Source organism: Vitis vinifera, chromosome 17 (assembly GCF_030704535.1).
Source record: "Vitis vinifera cultivar Pinot Noir 40024 chromosome 17, ASM3070453v1".
Taxonomy (NCBI): domain Eukaryota; kingdom Viridiplantae; phylum Streptophyta; class Magnoliopsida; order Vitales; family Vitaceae; genus Vitis; species Vitis vinifera.
In genome coordinates, this window is record NC_081821.1 from 7054264 (window position 1) to 7069013 (window position 14750).

Below are 14750 nucleotides of genomic sequence, written 5' to 3' on the forward strand. Positions count from 1 at the left end.
GTGGAGACATGAGCATGAGAGGTATGTGCTGCTGACGATGGGTATGAGGGACGGTGAGAATGAAGATTTCCATCATGCCAGAGAAAGGTTTTGAAATAAAAATAAAACGTGCATGGGAAAAGAGAAAACAGAGGGTAAAACAATGTAAATATCAAGAAGCAAACAAGAAATATCCAATGACAAATATATTGAGCCTCATTCCAGATGTAAATCCTTAGGCTATGGTCTGTGGAAAAACGGAGAACGCTAACACGATTTGAATGAACCCATACCATGATATCTTCAAATGAAATCAAAGAAAAACGAGAGAATAGCAGAGCAAACCCATTCGAGCAGTGAATGAAAACTAAAACCCATAAGGAAAATGCATGAAGAACAAATGTGATGAGAAATATGATCAGAAAACCTACGAGGCTCGCACCTGGGAGGGCTTCTTCCCAAAAAAAAATCCGAAAACCCGTGGGTTTCGCTCCTGCTACTCTGCTCCGCTTTTCTCACCCCCCTCCTTTCTGCAGATCCCCCCCTTTTTCTTCCATTTTTTTCTTTTTCCTCCTCTGTTTTCCTTCTGTTCCTGTCTTCCTCAGCAAGCCAGCCGTATCCCGTCCAATCTGCCCCCCCGAGAGCCGCCCACTTGAGTCCCCTCTCTGCCCCAAAAACCAGCTCCTGACCATCATGTCGAGCCCCGGGAAAAAGGTAGGAAAAGGAAAAAAAATAAAATAAATCCAAAATAACATAAAGAAAAATCCTACCTCCAGGGGGGTCTACAAATATATTTATGTTTTTAAATATTTGAAATTTCTTCCAATATTTCTCATATTTTTTTTATTTTTCATTTTCATTTATCTCCCTTCTTATTCAAAATAAAAAAGGTATAAGATTAAATTTTAAATCTACAAGAGTTAGGATGTATTTAAACAAAACGTCAAGGGTGGTGAATAAATATAATTCTATTTAAAAAGTTAGGTATAAAATTTCTCTTAGAACATTTTTTAAATAAGAATATTTATTTTAAAATTTAAATAATATTAAAATATTTTTTATAATATATATATATATATATCCAACAATATCTTTTATTTTCATAAATAAAAAATAAAAATTTAAATTATGCTCTATCACTATCATAGACTTCATGTTTTTCATTTTTAAAAATATAAAGACATGTTTACCATATATTTTGAAACTTGGTTTTAAAAATTATTTTTTATTCTTTAACTTAAAAACAATTGTTAGAAATGAGTTTCAAAAAACATGCTCTAACTAATCCATATTTTCTTTTTATTTTAAAAAATTGGTAAAAAATAACTCTTATTTATTTTCTAAAAATTGTTTTCTATTTTATTTTATTTTCAAAAATTATTTCTAAATAACAATATTCAAACCATGTTAGAAAATTTTTAAAATGAGTTTTTTTTTATAAATAAAAAACTGTTTTTAAATCACAGTATCAATTTTAAAAATAAGTCTTAAAAAATAATTTAAAATTTTCAAAACTTGAGGTATTTAAACTTTTTAATACCTTAATTTTTTTAAACAGACTTTAATGATCACAATTTATATCATAATTTTTTCTCATAATCAAAATTTTCTATCCATGTAATGATTAATTAAATGTCAATCATTATTTGTTAAACAAATAAGCAGTTTTGAAAGCACTTGTCAACTTTCTCCGTTTTGTCGTTAGTTTTATTCTTTGCGTCAAAAGCGCAGAAGCGTGTTTGGGAGGTTTTCCCGTTTCGAAGAAGCTGATAAAAACAATTTTAACTCGATCTTACGATTGATCCGTTGATTTCAGACGTCAAGTTTAATCAAAATTCTTTCAACGGTCGAAAATGTTTCAGAGACTCTATGATGACTGCAGAGGAACGAACCCTTTGCCTCCTTGTCTACAATCCCTCCATTGTAAACCCTAGTCGTCCCGGTGACACCATTTCCGGCGAGCTTCGACGACGGCTTAGATTCCAACTCCAACGGTATTCTTCCTTCATTTGAGTAATTCGTTTCCTCCATTTTCTTGGGAGCCAAACTGAAAATTTGAGAACATTTTCTTTCCCTTGTGTGAAGCATTCTGCTAATTATAGTCAGTTGGGTTTTAGGAGTTGATGAAATCATCTATTTTAGCTTCATAGTTTAGAATGAGTCCTGCTTTGCTTCCTAAACATGTTGCTGCAGTGGTAAAATATCAGAAGAATCCTCTTAAAGCACTGGAAATATTCAATTCAGTTAAAAAGGAGGATGGGTTCAAGCACACATTGTTAACCTATAAGGGCATGATTGAAAAGCTTGGGTTTCATGGGGAGTTCGAGGCCATGGAAGAGGTGCTCGCGGAGACGAGGATGAATATCGACAATGGTTTATTAGAAGGAGTTTATATTGGGGCCATGAGAAATTATGGAAGAAAAGGAAAAATTCAAGAAGCTGTGGATGTATTTGAGAGGATGGATTTTTTCAATTGTGAGCCATCGGTTCAGTCATATAATGCGATAATGAATATACTGGTGGAGTATCGGTATTTTGATCAAGCCCACAAGGTGTATATGAGAATGAGAGACAAGGGTATAGTTCCTGATGTTTACACCTTCACAATTAGGATGAAGTCCTTTTGTAGGACCAGTAGGCCACATGCTGCTCGGAGGCTTCTGAATAACATGCCTTCCCAGGGGTGTGAATCAAGTGCAGTTGCATATTGTACAGTGATAGGTGGGTTTTATGAAGAGAATCATCGAGTTGAAGCACATGAATTGTTTGAGGAAATGCTTGGTCTAGGTATTTGTCCAGATATAATGGCATTTAATAAGCTTATACACACACTTTGTAGGAAGGGGCATGTTCAAGAAAGTGAAAGACTTCTCAACAAGGTTTTAAAGAGGGGAGTGTCTCCAAATTTATTTACAGTCAATATCTTCATTCAAGGCTTTTGTCAAAGGGCCATGCTTAATGAAGCTATCCGTTTGTTGGATGGTGTAGGGAGGGGTCTGACTCCTGATGTGATCACATACAACACACTCATATGTGGCCTGTGTAAGAACTTTAAGGTTGTGGAAGCTGAGCATTATTTGCGTAAGATGGTGAATGAAGGGTATGAGCCTGATGGTTTCACCTACAACAGTATTATTGATGGATATTGCAAGCTGGGTATGATGCAAAATGCAGATCAAATTCTGAGAGATGGAGCTTTCAAGGGGTTTGTGCCTGATGAATCCACATATTGCTCCCTAATCAATGGGTTATGCCAGGATGGTGACATAGATAGGGCAATAAATGTATTTAATGAAGCCATGGAAAAAGGATTAAAGCCTAATCTTGTTCTCTGCAACACATTAGTCAAAGGTTTGTCTCAGCAGGGACTTATTTTGCAAGCCTTGAAGCTGATGAATGAAATGTCAGAGAATGGTTGCAGTCCTGACATATGGACGTACAATTTAGTTATAAATGGTTTGTGCAAGATAGGTTGTGTATCTGATGCCGATAACCTAGTAATTGATGCTATAGCCAAAGGGCATCTTCCCGATGTTTTCACTTTTAATACCCTAATTGATGGTTATTGTAAAAAACTGAAGTTGGACAATGCGATTGAGATCGTTGATAGAATGTGGAACCATGGTGTTTCCCCAGATGTGATCACATATAACTCCATTCTCAATGGCCTCTGCAAGGCTGGAAAGTATGAAGATGTAATGGGAACTTTCAAATTAATGATGGAGAAGGGGTGTGTTCCTAACATTATCACATATAATATACTGACAGAAAGCTTTTGCAAAGCTCGAAAAGTAGAGGAAGCTCTGAACTTGATTGAGGAAATGCAAAACAAGGGTCTGACTCCAGATGTTGTCAATTTTGGGACATTGATGAAAGGTTTTTGCGATAATGGGGATTTGGATGGAGCCTACCAGCTATTTAAAAGAGTAGATGAGCAATATAAATTTTCTCATACAATAGCAACTTACAATATCATGATCAATGCATTTGCTGGGAAGCTGAATATGAACATGGCAGAAAAGCTTTTTAATAAGATGTGTGAAAATGGCTTCTCTCCAGACAGTTACACTTACCGTGTTATGATTGATGGTTTCTGTAAAACAGGAAACATTAATTCTGGGTACAGTTTTCTTCTGGTAAAGATTGAGAAGGGATTGATTCCATCACTGACAACATTTGGAAGGGTATTAAACTGTCTTTGCCTGAAGCGTAGAGTTCATGAAGCAGTTGGTATCATCCACCTTATGGTGCATAAAGGTATTGTACCAGAGGTTGTTAACACAATTTTTGAGGCTGATAAGAAGGAAGTAGCAGCACCTAAGATTGTTGTAGAAAACTTGATGAAGAAGGGTCATATAACTTACTTTGCATATGAAATTCTGCATGATGGCATTAGAGATAAGAAGCTATCAAGGAAGAAGCTTCCAACTTCCCAGAAGGTGTTCTCTTGATTTCAGACAGAGGACCTTGATATCTTGATTTCAAAGTGTGTATGCAACACATTAATCTGCATCAGACCAGTAAACTTCAAGTACAAGGCTACAACGCGGAGGACTCTAGTGAAGTCTGTGAAAAAGTTACCATAGATAAGGTAGGCAGTGGACTCTACAATAGCTGCATTTCTTATTTGTTATTCTCTGCATATTTTTTCCTCATGACATAATATAACTTTTCTCAGGTGTCTCAGGTTTAAGTTGAGCCCATGTAGACTCAACAAACCAAATGGCTTGCTGCAGTTCAATTGCTGGCATTGAGGTACTCTTACATTTTGAGATACACGTCTTTGTCACAAAGCTAGATATTGAGATCTTATTACCTGAGTAATAATAATATCTCAAAGAGATCTTATTACCTGAGATTCATGGGTGGCATTCTTATTTCTAAATTCAAGTAGGTGACAGTACTAAAATTCATCATCTTTAGGTCCATGGGGCAGGAAATGGATCGTTGAGTTTTTGGCTGCTATGTCAAAGGCAGTAGTGTCTAAGAGGGTCTTGTATCATGTTCCCCTTGTTCCATAGTCTTGAAGGATTTCATGGAGATTCCTTTTGAGGATAGTGTTCTCCAGCTCTTTCTTGTTTGCTTGCTAGGCTTTAGACCATCCATAATACCCATCCAACACCTCTTTTTATCTTTTTGGATAATCCATTTGCATCACTTGATCATAAAACCTTACAACTATTTTCAGCATCGAATTGCATAGTGAATGTGGTATACCCAGATAACATAGATGTGAGTTTATGTGGCCATGGATTTTGTTTCAAAATTTTAATTTCTTTTATTGCATTTTTTCAGGAAAACATTTGAAATGCAATAGAAGAAAAGACAACATACACTTAATCCTGTTGAGATCATACATGGATGCCAAAAGGGAAAATTTGCATTTTAGGTTGCAGTGTCAGTTTCCTGGTACATTATAACAAGGGTGAACTGGTGCTACAGGCATGTCAAAGCTAGCATGTAACTTCAACTTCTAGGATTGTTATTTTTGTGCTTTTGACATCAAGGTGAATGAGGACCAATAAGGCATCTTAGTAAAATCAAAAACAAGATTCACAATTATTCTGTAAGAAAATTTGTAATATAAATCATTTAAAGATGATAGAAGAAATATTAGCAAATAATACATTCTACTAGACTACCATTTAAAAAGAGAAGGTCATGCTTCTTTGGCTTTTCTCTCAAGCATATAATGCTTAGTGTGTTGGAGGAGATCTGACATACTGTGATCATAAACAAATAATACAGTTGTGTTTCTTGTTTATTGGTGTCCTAATTGCATGTTTCTATGCTTTATTTAACATGTGTATTATTTCTTACAGGGGTATATTTGTTTTACAGTTTGAAAAGAACGAAATTGACAACTTATATTGTGACCTTATTTCATTATTAAGTAGGTAATTCTCTATGAATTAACATAAGAATGCATGTTTCCTACCTATTACAACCTAAGGCTCCTTTTTATTTAAAGTACTTGGGAAAGGGGAAAAAAAAGGAAGAAATATTAACTTCTCTTGTTTAGTTTATAATGAAAACATGAAAAAAAAAAAAACCATGAAATATGATAAAATAATTTGAGAACTTCTACATCCTATATTCTTCATAATAGAAAAATAATATAATTGAAGGAGGATTGGAGAAAAGTTAGCAAGTTCAAATTTATTTTTATATTTTTCTTCCATTTTCTTTTCCTTTTTCTCACACTCTCAGTGGTTCAAATGGAGCTTCAATGTTTTCTTATCCTCTGCCTTTTACGAGCATATGTAAATTCTAGCACAAAATATGTTTGCAATTTGTATAGAATGGAGTTCTTATTTCTGCATGGGGTTGTTCCTCTGAGTTATATTGCAGAATGCCAGGTGGCCTGGTGAGGGGCAGGGGGAGAGACATGGAAGCATAATACTCATTCCTCATAATCAAAATCTTGGCTCATTCTTCCTATAGTTTGTGCTGAAGAGGCAGAGTGCAACCAAGGTCCCATATTCATCAGTTATGGAGCTTGGAAAGCTGTTTGCATTTTGGCAGGTATTGGCATCATGTTATGCTCTGCAACTGTTTCAGAATTGGAGCTCTAGCTAAATTTGTGCTTTGCAAACTGAAGCTAAAGTGTGTCTTGAAGATTTCCAATGGGCAGATCGAGTAGCTTCTGCAGGACATTAACCCTTAAAACAGAGCCAGATCCTTGTGTGTAATCTAGCTGCTTTGCAATCAGAACCATCAAATTTTCACTCTCTTAGGATTTAGGTTAAGAAAGTTCTGTATAAATCAGTATTAGCTTGTGGTGCTTTTAAGAATATTTCTTTGAGACACTTATATCTAATGGACTTCTCTTGTTCAATATTTTTACATGGAGAAAAATAAAAATGGAACTGTTATTAGCTTATTGCTGAGTTCGTAACTTGCACTTTCTTGAAACCTCAAGCTATGGTCTATCTTGAAGCAGATGAAGTGCCATGTACATGGTCATAGCTTCCCACAAAGTATCTGCTTACAGAACTGTGTTCACTTGACATTTATAAAGGCCTTTTCCAGATTTGTTCGTGAATCTACACTTTGTTCTGCAATTTCCTTTCCGAAGGGCCCAACTCCATTAGGCAATCACAACCACACCCCTGCAAAAATAGGATCAAACTTGATCAAAATCCCAAATATAAATTTTCCTATATTTTGATAAATGGTTTTTATTGTAAAAGAAGAAAAAAAATCCTTCCTTTTCTCTTGCTAAGCAAATATGAAAAGAACAAGCTTCTTGAATGAAATTAATTGATGTCCTTTCCCAGAGAATATGGTTTAAATTTTATTTTGCACTCATAAGATAAACCCAAGCTACACAGAGAAGAGGCTTTAGAGATATTCTGCACAGAAAATAGGAACAAAGCTGCTAGTCCAAGGAACACCCACCTGTGAATATGGTAACTAAGTAGATTGATATTGTTTATAGGTTTATGATTTTTGCAACAGAAGTTCAAAATTATAATTCAATCAAAAGGTGAATTTCTATTGAGAGATCCTCGTTTTAGCTGCAAGTACACAACAAGAGTTCCTTGTTTGATAAGTAAGTTGAGACTCTTTTATTCCTTTCTTTTGTTTGAGACACCGAGTGTTGAAGTAGTTTCTTGAAGAAAATTTTAACTAATTCCTTTCAATTTTCTTTCATAGGAATTTTGATACCTTCTGACCCTTTGGAGAGGTTGTTCCAAGCAATATAAAAGCAGAGAGTTGGTACTAGTCTCTTTTTAAAATTTTCTGATATTTTAATGCTTAATGTATTTGTGATATCCACTTTCTAGTTTCTTCTAAGATATTTAGTAATTTGATAAGTTTTTCCAAATATTTACAGTTATAACACTATTTTTAGGATTTGATCTAGTGTGTTTGCATGTAGGAATAAGAATGGAAATAGGATGAGAGTGAAGGTAGTGAGAATGGGATTTCGTTTCAGGTCAATGACCTTTTTATTCCTATTCCCTTTCTAAAAAATAATCCAAACATATTAATGAATGGGGATGGTATTGATTTCTCATTCCCATTCTAACATTCCAAATGCGATGAGTCTCAACCATAGCTTCAGATTCATGGTTTCGAGAAATAGTAATGAAAAATAAATTTAAAACAACATTTAATAATTGTAATGCAGCATATTGGTACATAGGAATCAAAATGGGATGGTTCAGCCAGAATTCCCAACGCAATATGTCTAAGAGCAGTATACCCAAACAATCCCTGATCCAAATAATCTTTGTTAACATTGGATGTCAAATACAGTGCATGAAATTGTGCAAGATCCATCTAGAGTTTATGGGGAATATCTAGATCTGTTTGCAAAGAACTCAATTTTCTTCCTCTCATTGCTATTTACTAAAACCCTTTTTGATAATCTCACAATTTCATGGTTGAAATGGAAAATATCAATAAAAAGCTCTTGATAAACCAACATATTTTCAATCGATGATGATGACAAATTTCCATGTTTTTAGCACTAATTCCTGCGGCATTCAGAATCTTGTTGTTCAAATTATTATTTTACACACAAATTTTGTGTACTATGAAATTAAAGAACAAGAAAATAGTGAAAAAACCTATATTGATAAAGATACGAGTACACTCCTCTATGATATTTTTTAATCCAAGGAATATACAATCTTGATCCAAAGATGATGGTCACGTACTCTTGATTGAATTAGTGGAGGGCTGACTCTTTGACAATTTTCTTTGAATTTAAGAAGACACTTGAACTTGAGCAAATTTGAAGTGTGCTGAAAGATGCTTGTGAATTTCTGCAGAACTTTCTTCAAATTTTATTTTATTTTATTTTTTATTTTTATTTTTTATATATATTTTTTTCTGAGAAGAATTTATTTCTTTATAGAAAACTATGAATAAAGAAATTTTTTTTGTCGTGGTTTCAAAATTCAAATAAATAATTTATTTGAATTGAAGATTTAAGATTTTATCATTTTTTAATTATAAAAAATGTGCCATAAGATTTGGGCCCACCATTTTTTTTTGTATACAATCATAAACCTGCATCTATGTCTAAACATGAAGGATAAAATGGAATAAATGAGTCAAAGAATAGATTGGAGTTTAACTTACATGTTTGGAAAGGTGGTTGAGTTTCATGAGCCTGAATTTGAAAGCCGCCAATCTTCAGCGCTATCTGTACTGCATGAGTCATGATGCTCTTCTGTCCTGCATTTGTAGACAGTGGCCAAACTCCAACCATTTGGTTCCCATTCAGTTTGGGTTCAAATCTTCCAGTTTTTTTGGATTTTGCCCCAATCAGCAAGATGTTGATCAGTTATCTGACATCAAATGCTACACTTAATCAAAATGATATGCAGTATACCACTTTTCTAGTTTGAGTGAGTGTATGGTAAGATATATATTTCAATGACAGTATTATTTTAAACTAGATGCCTGTTGACACCAAAATCCTTTTCATTAAGGGGAAATAAACACCTGAAATCCAAATTAAGAATTGAGAACCCCAAATATTAAAATGAAGCTGACGATTGCTGAATAAGGAGTCAAACAATACAACTGTCACTTATGCGTGTCTAAACAGTATCCAAGATAAAGCAGAGCAACAGATAGGCTATTATCCAAAACTGCCCATGTATTTTAGCCATTCTTCAGGCACCCATTTCCTTTTCTGTTACTTACATTTTCTACTTTTCATTTTTTTTGTGGCAAATATTTATGACCACCTTAAACAGATGTGAGAACCAAGATAAGTATAAAAAGAAAAGGGAAAAAAGACATTGAACCAAAAAGATCAAGATTTACCAATCAAGCAATGGTCATATCTCACACAGAACTCCATCCAGGTTCCTTCTTCACCCCAGTTCCCTCCATCAGGCTTCTGATCTTCATGACATCTTCCCACCAGCCCATATCTGCACAGATGTTTGACAAGGTGACATAAGCTCCAGCTTCACAGGGCTCCAACTCAATGACTCTTTTTGCCGCTAGCCTTCCAAGCTCAATATCCCCATGTACCTTGCAAGCAGCAAGCAATATTCCCCATAGCAAAGCATCAGGTTCAATGGGCATATTGTTAATGAACCTTTCAGCCTCTTTCAGCCTTCCAGATCGCCCAAGAAGATCAACCATACAGGCATAATGGTAGTAACCAGGTTCAATTCCATACTCTTTGGCCATTGAATTTAGATGGGAATAGCCTTCTTCAACCATACCATTATGACTACATGCAGATAAGACACCAACAAATGTTACTGAATCAGGTTTAGTTCCTTCTTTCCTCATGAGGTCATACACTTTTAAAGCCTCTGCACCTTTTCCATGCTGAGCATAGCTCACTATCATAGCCGTCCAACTGATCAAATCAGGTTTTTCAATCTGTTCAAACACCTTATGACATTCGTCAATGCTTCCACATTTTGAATACATTGTAACTAGAGAGCTGCCAACAGAAACTTCTGCATTTAAGCCCATTTTTGTAACACAAGCATGCAGTTGGGTACCAATGTCTAAGCTGTTTAAAATTGCTACAGCCCCAATGACAGATGAAACTGTGAAGGAGTCAATCCACAAATCAGCCATCCGTATTTCATGGAACAGCAGAAGTGCATCTTCAATATACCCATTTTGAGCATATCCTGAAACCAAGGAGGAGCATGAAAACTGATCCTTTTGGGGGAGCATGTCAAATACCCTCCTTGCCAAGACTATGGCACCACATTTTGAGTACATATTTACAAGTGCACCACCCACAAGTACCTCTTTGCCAACTCGTGCTCGAAGAGCATACCCATGAACTTCCTTTCCTTTTTCTAAGGAATGAAGAGCAGAACATGCAGTTAGAGCTGCAGTTAAAGTCATTTGATCTGGTCTAATTTCTTCTAACAGCATCTCTCTGAACAACTGAACAGCTTGTTCTGCATGGTCATGTTCTGAAAACCCAGTGATCATGGAGGCCCATGAAACATTGTCTTTGTCAGGCATTTGCTCAAAAACTGTGTAAGATTCCTCTAAACTACCACATTTTGAGTACATTGTGAAAAGAGAACTGCCCACAGAAATATCAGTGAACAAACCAATTTTAAGAATGTAGCAATGGATCAGTCTCCCCAAACTTAGACTGTCTATTATGCTCAAGACACTAGAACTACAAAACTTATCAGGTCTCAGACCCTCCTGAAGCATCCTCTGAAACAATTCAACTGCCCTTCCAGTACTCCCACTTTGAGCAAAGGCAGATATCATAACAGCCCACATGGCTAGGTTCTTTGTACTTTCCATCTCTCTGAACACCCTCTCAGATAAGTCAACCACTCCTATTTTTGAATACATATTGATCAAAGCAGAACTTACATTGGAATCCAAATAGAACCCAGTTTTGAAAATCCAGGAATGTAGTTGGACTGCCTCTTTGATCATAACTGGCTCAGTACAAGCAGTAAGTACACTAGTTATGGTGTAGTTGTTTATTTTCTCTCCTACTTTTCTCATTTCTTTGAAGAAGTGGAAAGCAGAAATACTGTCATCCTTCTGAACAAAACCAGAAATGATGGTAGTCCAGGAAACTACATTGCGGATTGGCATTCGCAAAAATTCCTTCACAGCTTGATCCATATCCCTGCATTTGGCATACAAATCAATGATGGCAGTCCCCACAAAAACATCTTCTCCTGCACCACATTTAATCACCCATCCTTGAACCCCTCTTCCAAACTCAAGTTCCTCAAGTGCAGCACAAGCTGTTAAAATGCTTGAAAACGTAAAACTATTTGGCATAAAAAATCTGCAGCACATTTGGCAGAAAAGATCTAAAGCAACCCAATTTTCCCTATTTTTAACAGCCCCAGAAATGATAGCATTCCAGCAAACCACGTTCTCACATAAAACGTCTTGAAACACCCTTAAAGCATCCTCAAAGCTACAAAGCTTCGCAAACAAATCAATCATTCCAGCCCGAACATACCCATTTGAGAAGAACCCATTTTTCAGTGCAAGTGAATATACCAGTTCACCATACAAAGGAGACCCTAAGGCAGTACAAGCCGAAAGAACACTCCCATAGGTGAACTGGTTGGGATCAAATCCTGAAAAACGCATCTTACAAAAATTCCTCCACGAATCCTCAAATGAAAAGTTCTGGTTGCAACCTGAAATCAAAATATTCCAAGAAATAACATTTGGGTGAGGAGTTTTATCAAACAATCTGAGTGCATGAACCATGGAATTGGATTTACAATACCAACCCATCAAAGAATTGGTCATGAAGGTGTTGGATTGTAAAATAGCAGTTTTGAGAAAATGGGCATGCAAGATCTTTGTATTTCTGAGGGTGCATCGTCCTGATTTTGTATAATCACTGAAAAAGTGAAAAGGGTCAAATGGTGGAAGAACTGTGTCATGTGTGCTATGAAAATTTTCTGAGTTTTCAGTGACTGCGAGCGAGGATATGGATCTGCAGGCGGAAGGTAAGATGTTGCTCTGGAGTTTTTTGTGGATGAAAGAAGTCATTTAAGTTTTCTCGAGGGAGAGAGAAGAGAGAAGATCAATTTTAAAGAGCGCGGGAATCTGTAATAACGGTAACTAGGAACTAAAATTTTGGTTTAAATTCTTGAGCGGGTACAACAAAGCATCGCCGTCAAGATGGCCGAGTTGGTCTAAGGCGCCAGTTTCAGGTACTGGTCCGAAAGGGCATGGGTTCGAATCCCATTCTTGACATTTTTCCTTTTGTAGAAATGTTAAAAAAAGCTAAATAAAAAAGAAATTAAAATTGACAATTTTTTTTTTATTTGTAAAAATGTAAAAGACCTTCACTATGGTCTTGCTTTGACTTGGGCTCCATTGTGATTTAGTTTTGCCATGTCTTGAGATCTCTTAAATAAAAATAAAAAATAAAAATTGATGAGTAAATTAAAATTTTCTATTTATTTATAAAAATGTAAAAAAAATAAAAAATCAGTTGAGTTTTTCTTTGACTTGGGTTTTAGTATGACTTATCTTTGCTATATCTTTAATTTTAGTGTCTCTTGAACCTTAGCTTGACTTGTGTCTTAGGGTGGTTTGAACCTTGAGAAAATTACTTCATTTTTAGGAGCATTGGGCTTGGATTTGAGGCATTGTTGTCAAGATGGCTGAGTTGATCTAAGGCGCGAGTTTTAGGTATTGGTCCGAAAGGGCATCGATTTGAATCTCATTCTTGAGATTTCTTATTTTTCACATTATAAACACAAATTTCTCTTAAATAAAAATATTGATTAGTGAATTGATCGAATTCTTTTATTGATTTGTAATGTGAGTGCAATCTTTGGATATCCTCTAACTTGTTCAAAAAACTTCACTTGTGTCTTATTGTGGCTTGGGTTTTCGTGTGACTTAGATTTGGCATGCCTTGAGTCTTAGTGTCTCTTGGACCTTGACTTTGTTAGGCTTTTACTTGGTTTGAGTCTTTGCATCACTTAGATTTTTTAATTGATTTATACCTTAGCAACATTCAACTTGGACTTCATTTGGATCTTGGTGGGACAAATTTTGGCATGACTTGGGCCTTTGCTTAAGTTAAATAACGTTAACAATGACATGAATACATCTTGAATTTAACTTAAGTTGAGTCTTGACTTGAGTTTGGGCCTTTACTTTACTTAAGCTTAATCATTGACTTGAATTAAGACCAGATCTTGGCTTAAATTGGGTTTTGTTTGGACCTTATAGACTTGAATAACATTGATTGAGAGCATGGATGCTTAATTTTAGATTAAAGATGCTTCAAATTTGTTTTTTCAAACCTTCAAACTTGACTTTCAAATCATTGAAGACTGGAAAGGCTTCTTAAATCCTTAAAACAAGCTATCTCCAACTCTTTTAAAGTGTGAAAGTTTACAAATCTGGAAGTATGCATATAGTATCTTAGTTCTTGAGTAAACTTGTGAAGTTCAATACATGTCACTTGTAGGACCTATGAGTTCTTCTTTATGAGTTGTTTTCCACATGTCAAATGTGAAAGATTTATTATTTGTTCAACATGAATCTACTAAGGTCACTTGTGTCAACTTTTGTTTATCTAAGAAAATAGACTTTTTAAAAAAAAATAAAAAATAAAAATTGGAGTATCATTGACTGTAGAAGTTTACAAACGATTATAGTAAAGTTTAGTTTTGCATCCCTTTGTCCTCATTAATGATGCTTTTGCCCCCACTCATGTCATTTCAAGTTCTTTAAGAGAAATATTTTCACTTACATCGGTCATTACACTAAGTTCTATGCCATGTGCTTGTGTAGTCAATTCACTTGATTTATTATAAGATGTGGTAACTATTGAGATTAAGTCTTAGAAAACATGATATGATGTAACATATTGAGATTCATTTATAAATTTATTTGCCTATCTTTCTTGTTTTCTCATTTATTATCTCATATCCATTAATTAGTTATTTTAACATATACACCCACATCACTTATATTGTATATGACTTGGGTGCATTTGAAATTGCATGAAAGATCCAAATCATGGGTTCCTTACAGAGTGATGAATAGTTTACAGTCGGTTCATGAATTTGGTAATCTATTTGAGACATGGTGTACTACTTGCTAATTGGCGGGATAACTTGTCTTGGTCATTAGGATGGTTTTCCCATGGTGAGTGCACTAGTGTATGTGATACATACTGGATAAGACCTATGATGAATCATGATATAAGGCTATCGATTGTCATGATTCATTAAGCAACTATACTACATGGATTCTCAACCTTGAACAAATATTGAGCTTTTGCTAAAGTCAACATGAAGCTTTGA

At 35.2% G+C, this 14750-nt stretch overlaps 2 protein-coding genes and 1 non-coding gene across 8 annotated transcripts; 2 read left to right on the forward strand and 1 right to left on the reverse strand.

The window, feature by feature from the left end:
* Window positions 1-1728: 1728 nt before the first annotated feature.
* LOC100253631 (putative pentatricopeptide repeat-containing protein At1g74580) lies at window positions 1729-6862 on the forward strand. 5 transcript variants are annotated; one of them, XM_019226322.2, is made up of 4 exons: window positions 1729-4570; window positions 4658-4734; window positions 5275-5876; window positions 6331-6817. In XM_019226322.2, the coding sequence occupies exon 1, from the start codon at window positions 2136-2138 to the stop codon at window positions 4428-4430; it is 2295 nt and encodes a 764-aa protein (XP_019081867.1). In that variant the 5' UTR covers window positions 1729-2135; the 3' UTR covers window positions 4431-4570; window positions 4658-4734; window positions 5275-5876; window positions 6331-6817. The 5 variants fall into 5 exon arrangements, with proteins under 5 accessions (XP_019081867.1, XP_010663373.1, XP_010663368.1 ...); XM_010665071.3 differs by lacking the exon at window positions 5275-5876 and having other exon boundaries at window positions 4667-4734; window positions 6331-6862; XM_010665066.3 differs by having other exon boundaries at window positions 5275-6817.
* LOC100248528 (pentatricopeptide repeat-containing protein At1g74600, chloroplastic) lies at window positions 6719-12517 on the reverse strand. 2 transcript variants are annotated; one of them, XM_010665065.3, is made up of 4 exons: window positions 12207-12517; window positions 9769-12110; window positions 9076-9284; window positions 6719-7091 (listed from the first exon to the last, which is right to left on the reverse strand). In XM_010665065.3, exons 1-2 carry the CDS (start codon window positions 12469-12471, stop codon window positions 9790-9792), a joined length of 2586 nt encoding a protein of 861 aa, XP_010663367.1. In that variant the 5' UTR covers window positions 12472-12517; the 3' UTR covers window positions 6719-7091; window positions 9076-9284; window positions 9769-9789. The 2 variants fall into 2 exon arrangements, with proteins under 2 accessions (XP_010663367.1, XP_002268980.1); XM_002268944.4 differs by having other exon boundaries at window positions 9769-12517.
* Window positions 12518-12597: 80 nt separating this feature from the next.
* TRNAL-CAG (transfer RNA leucine (anticodon CAG)) lies at window positions 12598-12678 on the forward strand. The gene has a single exon. It is a non-coding gene; the product is annotated as a tRNA-Leu (tRNA).
* The last annotated feature ends 2072 nt before the right edge of the window (window positions 12679-14750 follow it).